Here is an 11,284-nt window from a genome sequence, read left to right as displayed (position 1 = left end):
GGGACAAGACGGAGACAGAGGGCAGGTGAGGACCTCCGGGAGCACCCCTTTGGGACTGTCGGGAAGGAACAGCTAATCCTAAGGCCTGGACACGGCGGCCATGCTGCCGGGCTGGGGACTGCTCTTCCCGGCTGGCCAAGTGCCCGTCCCTCTCTTCCCTGCTCCCTGCCTGCGGGACTGGAGGTCCGGCCAACAGAGCTGCTGAGGGCGTCCTCGGGCACTTCGAAGGTGAGGGGTCTGAGCAGAGGAGGGGACGGCACCATGTTCCTGAGTCCCCAGCTCGGTGGCAAGGCAGCAGAACCAAGGCGGTCAGCGCGCACGTGACCAAGACGGTCCCTTCTGCCCCCTGCAGGGTGTCCTGGGGGGGGGGGCAGAGCGCTCTCAACGCATGCATCATGCATCCTGCGTGGCAAGTTGTCGTCCAGGGCACCTTTCCAAGCTCCTTGTCAGTGTCTCCACTCTGAGGTTAAACACAAAATGTATTCCAAGTGATTTAGCGGGGAACAATTACCTTATGCTTGATGGATGGCAAAGTGTCCACCAATTTCTGCAGCTCTTTGTGACGTTTTCCTAGCTAAAGAAGAAGCAATGAAAAGATATTAAAAGTAACTGACATCTCACTTTTGATATCAGAACAGAATATGAATTAAAATTAGCCACCTGGTTATTACATATAAACAAACCAATCACACTATGTAAACTACACTCAAACTAACAATTTAGACTGCTATAAATGTCACTGAATTAAATTAGACACAGAACAAATAAGCAGGCTGTTTCCTGATGGGGTTAGTGTGCCTGCAGGCAAAGGTGCCCCTGCTCCATTTAAATATCAGTTCGTAGGGCCCCTGGGTGGCTTAGTCAGTTGAGCGTCTGACTCTTGATTTTGGCTCAGGTCATGATTCCAGGGTTGTGAGCATGGAGATTGCTTAAGATTCTCTCTTTCCCCCTCCTCTGTCCTTCTCCCCTACTTGCGTGCACTGTTTCTCTCTTTCTCTCTAGAATAAATAATAAATACCAGTTCTTACATTGAAATTTTAATTAATTAAAGTGAAAAATTGTCCCATCATCAAAGAAGCCACATTTCAACAGCTCGTTTCCTATATGTGGCTTGTTACTACTCTTTTGGACTGTACATTTTTGTTTTGAGAGAGAGAGGGAGTTGTGGGAAGGGCAGAGAGAAGGAGAGAGAGAGATCCTAAGCAGGCTCCACGCTCTACCACTTAGCACAGAGCCCTAGACGGGGCTTGATCTCATAACCGTGAGATCACAACCGGAGCCAAAATCCAGAGTTGGACGCTTAACCGACAGAGCCACCCGGGTGCCCCTGGACTGTGCATCCTTATATCATTTGAAATATATTCATAGCACTCTCTTGTTTTAACCATTGTCCACTGTGGTTTCTTTCTGAAATTGAAGTAGAGTTGATGCACAATTTTACATTAGTTTCAGATGTACAACATAGTGATTCCACAAGTCCATCATGGGGTATTTATTGGTCCCAATACACTTAGATCTTAATATTACAATGTTATATCTTTTCATCATGTAAAGTTGGGAAGACTTTCTTACCTTTAAAAATACCCCTATCACAGCCAAACCATTTTCTTCCAGTGCTGCGTCTTCAAAGTTTTCAAATTTGACTGCATTCCAATGTACCAAGTGCAGCTGAAATATCCAGAGACGGTTTGACACATGACCGTATAGGATTGCTCCAAAACAGCCTTGTTCAACATACAATATTTTAACGTTTCCTCACCGAAAATAAAGCCACTGAGAAAAGCTACGCCAATCTGATGCAAAATGAGATAGAAATAAATAACAGGAAGAACTATACGCAGGAACAGCAGTTAACATTACTTCCGACTAGAGGGATTTATTTGGAGAAAAACAAAAGAAAACAAATACAGCAAAGTGGGTTATAGTTCAGGGAGGGAGTAAAATATATCCATCCCCATGCTGATTTGCATGAAATCATCATATCCCAAATCCATCTGCATCTAAAGGAGAGATGTTTATATTGAGAGAAATAGATTCTCCGTCTGGGAATTGGACAAGAGTTGAAGATAAATTTCTTTGAGGAATAACCACTTAAAATGTGCTTCTTTTTACGGTAACATTTAAAACCAAATGAAGGGGGGAATTTTTAAGAATAAACTGTGTTTCCTTAATTGTTCCCTGTACTTCCCTACAAATTATTTCTTGCCCATTATTCATCAATGCACCATCATCCAGCTTCCCAAGTAAGACCCACAAGGTCACGGTTAATTTGCTCCTCTCCTCTCCTGAGGCGGCCCCTGCCTCCAAGCCCTGTTGCTTTTATTTCAGAAATGCTTGTTAAATCCTGCTCTTTTTCTGTTTCTATAGCCACAGCCTTCATTTAGGCTCCTACCAATTCTCACTTTTATTAAGTTAATCTGGTGGTCCTGCATTGTTGCCTGGGCAACAACTCCAGGCTATAATTTGAGCCCCGCATGGAATTCTGGAAGATTTCCATTTTAGGATCTTAAGGTTCATTGGTGCTCTATTATTTGAGATGAGGGCAGATCCCATTTTTACATGTATAAACCGGGAATAACCAAATATGCCCAAAAGAGCTATTTAGCATTTATAGGAATTCTCGGATTCTCCCTGATAATTTCTCAGGACCTCAGCATGATGCCCACTTCACAGCTGTCACTGTCCCCATGCTGCTCAGCATACCTCTGCCGGGTAGCACTTGCTGTCCACAGTGTGCTCCGAGCCCCAAGCATCGATGGCGCCCCAGTGAAAATGGAACTGCTTCAGCCGGTAGATGTGCTCCAGGGGTCCTCCCTCAATCACTGAAATGGCACATCCAACCAGTCAGGGGATGGATCTTTCACACCAGGGAGGAAGGCAGGGGAAGGGCTGAATCTTTGGCGGAGGGGACTTCTATATGACCCTTTATACGAACTGTCTTCAGTGGCGCACACTGTATTAGATGCACGTGTATGTAAACTAGATTCCCATGCAGTGAGGACGGGCGTAAGGCAGACCGGCACTCTTGAAAGATCCAGGATTAACTACACTCCACGCTCCTACAGCTGGTAAAGGCCAATTCTTGACTAATTTTTATATTCTATATTGACTGTGCCCACTTTTTTTTTTACAGGAACATGAAATAAGGGTTTTATTAACAAAGTCTTATAAACCAATTTCAGAAACTGTACATCAACATGATGCAGAGTGTAGCCTACTTTAGTTTTTTCTGCACAGAAGTGAACCTTGAAAAACTCCTGTAACCAAGAAAACAGCTGCCTTAACTACTTTGCATTTAGCATGCAATTACTGTGTGCATAAGATTACTATTGCAGTAACAGTAACACAAACTGATTGGTTTCATACCTGAGGTCACATAAAAGTACGTTAGCAAGTAGACTTGTCTTGGGACTCCTGGGTGGCTCAGTCGGTTAAGTGTCTGACTCTTGATTTTGGCTCAGGTCATGATCTCAGGCTTCCTTGGGATTGAGCCCCGCATCAGGCCCTGTGCTGACTGTGTGGAGCCTGCTTGGGATCTTCTCTCTCCCTTCCTCTCTGCCCCTACCCTGCTCATGCGTGCTCATGCTCGCTCGCGCTCTCTCTCTCTCTCTCTCTCTCTCTCTCTCAAAATAGTAAACATTTATTTAAAAGTATTTTGTCTTATTTTAAAAGTATGTGAAGATCAATTGAAAATGCCCTACCCCCCACCTTTTCCAACACTGAGATTAAAACAAACTAATAAAAGAGTGGAAAATGGAAAACCGGGACAAGAGATCACTTTCTTTCACAGATGCACTCCGGATAGGCAGAAGCTTTCACTGATGTAGATGTGGAATCAATTATTTCAGGAAACAAATTCCCAAACACCTTATGAAAACAGGATACAACTCTACTTCAGAATATGTTATTTGCTCAGTGACAAAGACAATTTCATTTCAAATCTTGTTTCTGTAATTAGAGCCTAGTCATAAAAGGTTAGTGCACATAGAACCTTTCAAAGTTAAACAAAAGCCACAAAGATTTAGCTAAAAGGCTTAAAGGGTGATCTATTTCACAAGTTCATTTCCAGATAAGAATGTTGGGGTGCTTAAATGCTTTAAATGGCTTAAAAATGGTTTTTTTAGGGGCACCTGGGTGACTCAGTTGGTTAACTGTCTGACTTCGGCTCAGGTCATGATCTCCCGGTTTGTGAGTTCAAGCCCCCCATCGGGCTCTGTGCTGACGGCTCAGAGCCTAGAGCCTGCTTCAGATTCTGTATCTCCCTCTCTCTCTGCTCCTTCCCTGCTCATGTTCTGTCTCTCTCTCCCTCTCAAAAATAAATAAACATTGACAAAAAAATTTAATAAAAATGTCAATTTGCCACATCAACAAACGAGACCATTAGAATATCCATCATGTTGGAAGGTTTTAATGACATGTAGGATATTCCTGCCACAGTTAACATGCAATCAGTGCATTCCCTACATAGCTCTATTATAGCAATGGATCAAATTCTAGAAATACTGTCAGTGAACTTACTTAATAAGGGGATCATACAACATAAACAATCCACGGCGCTGTAGATGCATGCAGCTTTTCATTTTTGCTTCGAAGCAGCACCAGAATAGTTTTAAAACTGCTTGCTTACTCAATCGGGTTTCACCACATCAAGAATTGATTACTCCTGTATCATTTGCTAAAGGCTTTTGGATGTAAATCAGTAGTATCAATAGCAGAAGCTCTGTATCCAGAGCTGTAAGCATCTAGGTTTGGGAGGAACAGAAACAGCATTGAGAGGTCACAGAAAGGAATGATACTGTGCACGTATCCAGCTGCATGCCCACGGAGGCAACATTCAGTCACTCATATCCAGGTCTTCTCCAGGATGATCATCCCTGTTCACTTTGGATTCTTTTAGTGAATCACCTGTTCCCTTTTCCACAAAACATTCTTTGGTTTTAGGGGAACTTGGTTCTGTTGGCTTCTTCTCTTTTTTCTCTTTCTTACTGTCATTTCCTTCCTCCTCTTCATGGTGAATTTTACATCTTTATCACTCTCTGATTTTCTTTCCTGATCCTTTCCTTATGTTTATTCTTCTTATTATTGCTTGTTGGTCATTCTCGTTCACCTCTGCTTCTTTCTTTACCTTTCTCCTTTTTATGTCTCCTAGGGGATGATGAGCTAGACATTTCTCTTTTAAGTGACCTGGGCTTGGTAGGAGATCTTGGGGTTGTCTCTTTCTGCTTGCATTTCTGGAATGCATGGCTGTGCCATAGCTTTATGGAATAAGATCTCTTCTGTCTTGGAGTTTTGGATCATCGCTTACTCCCTGACTTAGAATATGATCTCCTTTTCTATCTGCTTCTTGACTGCCTGTGCCTAGAAGATGAGGGAGTTTTCCTCCTCCTAGAACATGTTCTTGACCTTGAAGTACTGTGCCCACTTTTTAAATGTGCAATAAAACGTCAATTTCTCTTAGCACATTTATCCAACCCAATCTCATAAAACTGAAATATGAGGACAAAAGATATTCTTTCTTTTTAATTCACAGATACTTTTTTGTTTTAAGTAAACTCTACACCCAATGTGGGACTCAAACTCATGACCATGAGATCAAGAGTCACGTGCTCTACCTCCTGTGCCAGCCAGGTGCCCTTTGCATTTCAATTTTGGAAGATACTACTGTTTCTTTCCCTTTCATTGAAATAAAATAGGAAATGTGCAATTGAAACCGTAACACCCATCTCTCTTTGGACAAAGTGAGCAATGTGAGTCATCCATACTGTATCCTGTCCTCACCGGGTGGGATAAGAAATACCTTTTGTTTGGCTAGTGTTTTCTGAACTAGTGAAATCAACACCTTAAATGCAAAATATCCAGATAAAACAAAATTTTAAAATAATCGTTTGTCAGACTTTGGGTTGTATGGATTTTTTTCTTGAATTTGCTAACATATTAATTAGTTCCTCATTTCTTCCAACTAATCCAACCTTGGAGATGTCTGTTCATGGTTAAACCAATAAAAGCGCATAAAACCCATCTATCTCAATTATCTTAGTGGTCTTTAGAGTTAACTGGATCATTAGTTGAATTTTATGTACAATTACAGCACTCCCAAGGACTAAATACATTGGATATGTCATGCAGTATGCTATGACATCTTATTGCCTTTCAAAAATACTTTACATAATTTCTTCCTCTAAAAAAAAGTTTTGAAAGAGGTGAGCAATGACACCAAGGACCACTTTCTTTTAAGGGGCCGGGGAGGTACAGAGACTAATACCATCCGATTCACTAAATCAATAGGAGGATGGTACTAAAGCATACTGAAATAAAAATAAAATATTTTCCAAAAACTTGCTTTTCTATGCCAGCTCCATATTGTGAGCTTGACTTCGGTAAATATTCAGTCTAATCTGTTGAATGAAATTGAAGTTCTTGTCCCCAGTTAAGCGACCAAGGCAGAGGGGAAGGCTAGCTTCTCTCTCCTATCCCCGGAAAAATACCAGCAGCGTCTCCTGGACACTTAACTGTGTGTCCGCTCCAAAGGTAATGAGCAAGGCAGAGAGGTGGTGTTACCGATGGGTGGCTGCAGGGGGAAGCGGGGAGAGCTGGTCTTCAGGCGTGCTTTGATCTTCTTCCCACACAATGCTAAATACATTTGAAAGGTCACTGCCAACATTTAAAGCTAGACCATTTCACATAAAAGTCCACATTTATACCTTGAGAGTGAGATGCCCTGCTCACGTTGGGCACATGCTCCCACCCGACAACAGCAGGCTGGACCGGAGAAACAGCCTTCACTTTAGATGGTCCTGCCAGCCCTCAGTCACCACCGCTGCCATTTCTCTCAGACTCTCCCAGCCCGGTGCATGCTCATCACTTCTACAGTGCCGTAGGCACCTCTGCATTTGTGATCCCTGGGAGAGAAGTCAGATGCCCAAGCATCTGGTTTGGGTACTTCTATCTAGAAAATGCATGACGTCTGTACACGCGCTGGGGACTAGACCTAGATGTAGTGTACACAGGAGAAGTGAGGCGGGCCGGTATTCTCGTGCATGATGTGGTTAACGGCATGCACTTTACAGGAACAGGACCTCAGTTTGAATTCACTGGCTTTGTGTCACTGGCCATGTGTCCTGGCAGTTTCTAAGAAGACTCCCAATGAGCTCTATCTCTTGGTATTCACACCCTTGTGTAATGCCCTCCCCCGTGTGTGAGCTGCACCTGTGACTTGCTTCTAACGGTGAAAGGGACGGATGTTAGCCTTGAGATTGCTTGCCCTCTTGGTCTCGTCTTGCTTGCTCGCTCGGATGAAGCCAGCTGCCAGGTTGTGAGCTGCCCTATGGAGAGGCCCACCGGGCAAGAAAAAGGGGGTGGCCAGCCAGCAAAGAAAGCGAGGCCCTCAGAGAAACTGAAGTCCACGGGAGTGAATTTAGAAGAGGATCCTTTGGCAGAGGATCCTTGAGATGAAACCCCGACCACAGCTGACGCCTCCACCCCAGCCCAGCACAAGGTCAAGAGCAAGAGTACGGCAGTAAGCTGCACCCCATTCCCCACCTCTGGGCATGGTCTGCAGCGCTCTGTGGATCAGCTCCTGCCTACCTCCAGCCTCACTTGTCTGCCACTTGCTTCTGGCACTTTACACAGAGGAACACCAAATACGAGCATTGCACTGCCTTGAACCTCCCCCTCCATGCAGACCACCCAGTGTCACCCCCCTCCACGAAGCCTTCCGCCACCGGACCCCACATGAACACTTCCCTCGCTGCACTTAGCACTCTGCATTAATGCTGTCTGTCCCTGGGCCTGTCTCCCCACCACAGAAAGGCAGTGACCATCCTTTCTTCCTCTTTCCATTCTGAGCACCTGTGGCACAGGGCGTGGCACGTAGAAGCTCTTCACTGAAACCAGGCACTAAAGAAATAGACTGCAAAGTGTCTGTTGGGTTTGTTAATTGAAACATCAGTGGCAACCTCAGCAAGAGTGAAGAAAAAGGTGGAATGGGGCGGGGCAGACGTGTGGGTGACAGGAGGAAGTACAGTCAGCAAGAAACAGGCAGAAGGGAAACAGGAGACTGTAAATTAGAAATCAGAGTAGTCATAAGATATATGAAATAAACTGTTTGGGGTGATGGAAATGTTCTAAAATTGGATTGTCCTACTGGATGCACCACACTGTAAATTTGTTGCAAATCATTATGTTGTTTTCTCCAAAAAAGTAAATGCAAGACCAAAATTAGGAAGGAGAACTTCAACTGTCTGTAGAAGCATTCCTCCTGGCTTTACTGGTAAGACCCCAGAGAAGTGTAAAGTGATGCAAGACAGGGCAGGAAGCACCCTTCGGGAACAACGCGACTCATTAGCTGATGAGAGTACTTTCAGAGAAGGTGAAATTAGAGACCACCCACGGACTCAGTGCAGGCATAATTTAGTGCCCTTGCCACAATATTTTGTATCCTAATGCACTGTGTCCTATTCAGGGGAGCCAAATAACAAAACAATACCCAGCATAGGGCAGTGGTATGAGGAGCTCACATACCTTCTCTTATTATCCTTTTAATTTCTGTAAGGTCGGTGGTGATGTCCCCTCTTTCATTCCTGATTTTAGGAATTTGAGTCTTCTCATATTTGTTTTCTTGCTCCACCTAGCTAAAGGTTTATCAGCTTTGTTGATCTTCTGGAAAACCAACTTTTGCCTTCATTGATTTCTGCTCTGTTCTTTATTATACCCTTCTTTGTGTTTGTTTTGGGTTTAGTTTGCTCTTTTCCTTCTAGCTCCTTAAGGTGGGAAGCTAGATTATGGACTTGAGAAATTTCTTCTTCTCCAATATAGGCATTTTCATCTCTAATGTCCCTCTAAGCACCACTTTTGCTGCATCCTATAAGGTTTGGTATGGTTTCTTTTTGCCACACACCTTCCTCAAGCCCTTTCTTTGCACACCTTATCTGAGTTCTTTGTAAGGCACACCATAGCAGCATTTCTTAGTTGTTTTTTAAAAATTTATAGACATTGATATATATTAGCTCCTTTCCTTTCTACAATTAGAATTGGTTCTTGCCTTTCTTCATTTCTAGGAAGTCTTTGCTGTCTTTTACTTTTTCTTTCTTTTTTATGTTCATTCACTCTTTCTTCCTCTTTGAACATTATTAATTATTTTGCAACAGCATGGAGAAATAGCAATGAAGAATAAGCAGGAAATAGGAGGCAGTCACTGAAATGTGGAAAAAGAGAGAGATACAGAAAGTTAGGTACTTATCAAAGATTAATGGTATTTTAAAGAGAATGATTATTAAAGTATAATAATTAAAAAAGGGTTACCTAATTTGGTCCTTCCTAACAAAATAAGTGGAAAATTAGCAACCTCTCTACAATTTTTCTTATATATTTTATAAAAATAGTGAGACACTGACACGCCTAGGGAAGGTAACATCGAGGAATGATTTAGTTAGTTGTGCTTGGAGGTATCTAATGAGTTATTATGAGGAAAATGTAGGCCATTTGTATTCCATCTGAGATTGCCCTAGAAAATGGGTGGATAAGAATTCATGAATCTACTGTTAAAAGGGAAAAACATGACTAAAAAAATGAAACAAAAAGCTATTTGCCTTGAATGACCTTGAGCTTAACTCACTTGATTAGAAACTTGTTAAACAACTTCCCACAATTTCTGACTCAGTGAAGCAAACTTATATTGGAAACAGTCTCTAAACAGTCAAGGTCATTAGAAGGCTGGCCAACATTTAGGATCCTCAGAAGGAAAGAAACAAGGTTGCCAGGGGCCTAGGCAGAACTGAAACCTGAGAGGGTTGCTGTGTGTCCAGAAAGTATGGAGGAGAGTTGGTATTTAGAGACTGGGTCTTCCCATTGGTCTAGTTGACAGGAGTAATGCTAGAACTCAACAGAGAGAAGTCAAGCTCATGGTCATGTAAGGTGGTCATCTAGAATATAGGAATTTATGTTGCTGTTTTTGAAGATTTCTGGAATCCTTATATACAAGGTAATATTACAGTATTCCAGTAATATTATAGCTTGGGCACACTATAGGGTTTTGGAAAAATTAGGAAAGATACTAATTAATCTGGGAGGAAAAGAAGTAATTTCTTCTCAGTTTGAGAAATGTAAGCAAGATGTTCAGGGTTTGGGGGCCACGTCATACCACAAAGGGGATAGAAAAAAATTGGAAATGTAGAGACACATAAGCTCTTAAAGACAGACCTGAGCACTTCCTGGATCACAGCAGAGAAGTATGTCAAAGGGAAGAGAATCAGAGAGAGAGAAAGAATTCCCATTGGAGGAGCAGTCTGCTGTTGGGCCATTTCTAAGTTTCAGAGCAACACTAGAAAAATGCACAGAGAACCAAGATACACTTGGGACTTCTAGAGGGAGGATCATAAAGGACTGAACACTTCCATTTATGCTTTAGGTTACATTTTGTACTTAATTCATTAACACTTTCACAGGCTCATTTCCTCATATTTATCAGAGAAAACTAATTTCCTAAAGGGTTTCTCAATTTCGGCTCTACTGATGTATGGGGCTGGAAAACTCTTTGTGAATGTTGCCCTGTGAATTGTAGGCTCTTCAGCTGTTTTCCTGGCCTTGACCAACAAGATAACAGGTGCACCCCGCCCCAAGTGTGACAACTGAAAATGCCTATGCATGTTGCCAAGTGTCCTCAGAGTCTGGGGAGGAAGGGTGGTAAAATTGTCACTGGTTGATAACCACTGAGATAGACTATTTCAAATAATTATTAGTTCAGATGAAGACTATTCGATACCATCAACTTTGATTTGAAAAAAAAAGAGAGAATGGAAACCTACATAGAATTAATCACATTCTATGTTCAATAGACACCAAAGGTTTTAGGTAAACTTTGAAATCACTCAGATTAGTTTATATCTGGGTATGTTGAAAACCAGCAAAGAATCAAAAGCAATATAATATCTGGATTTCAAATTCTCTTTTAAATTGTGTTTCTTTTAAACTAGGTAACATTGTTTAATCAATAAAATTAATAGAATATAAGTTTTCATTTTATCATACAGAACTGGTTGTTAAGATTATAACCTCATGAACACATGAGTATGCTTTTTGCCTCCATTTCAAAGGTACTTCAATTCAACCAATTAAACTTGATTAAATAGTATTATTATTTAATGTAAAAGTGTCTTGTAAAGTCAGCAAGCAGAGAAAATCGGTTCATATTCAATACACACAAAATAAATTTCAGGCAAAGTTTTAATTTCACAACCTATCTTCTGTCTATACGTAGAGATATACATACTTATTAATAAAAATACTA

General features: G+C 41.9%; 1 protein-coding gene and 1 pseudogene across 1 annotated transcript in view; both read right to left on the bottom strand.

Annotated features, from left to right (window-relative positions):
• The window catches only part of CA5B (carbonic anhydrase 5B), a 96,700-nt gene that overhangs the window by 4,993 nt on the left and 80,423 nt on the right, over positions 1-11,284 (bottom strand). The window contains 4 exon segments of the mRNA XM_029929615.1: positions 11-358; positions 512-574; positions 1,573-1,668; positions 2,704-2,822. Of these exon segments, the coding sequence (XP_029785475.1) occupies positions 11-358; positions 512-574; positions 1,573-1,668; positions 2,704-2,822 (626 nt within the window).
• LOC115284261 lies at positions 4,403-5,444 on the bottom strand (annotated as a pseudogene).

The sequence above is a fragment of the Suricata suricatta genome, chromosome X, assembly GCF_006229205.1.
Source record: "Suricata suricatta isolate VVHF042 chromosome X, meerkat_22Aug2017_6uvM2_HiC, whole genome shotgun sequence".
Taxonomy (NCBI): domain Eukaryota; kingdom Metazoa; phylum Chordata; class Mammalia; order Carnivora; family Herpestidae; genus Suricata; species Suricata suricatta.
The sequence above is the reverse complement of the archived record's forward strand: the minus strand, read 5'-3'. Positions and strand labels throughout refer to the sequence as shown.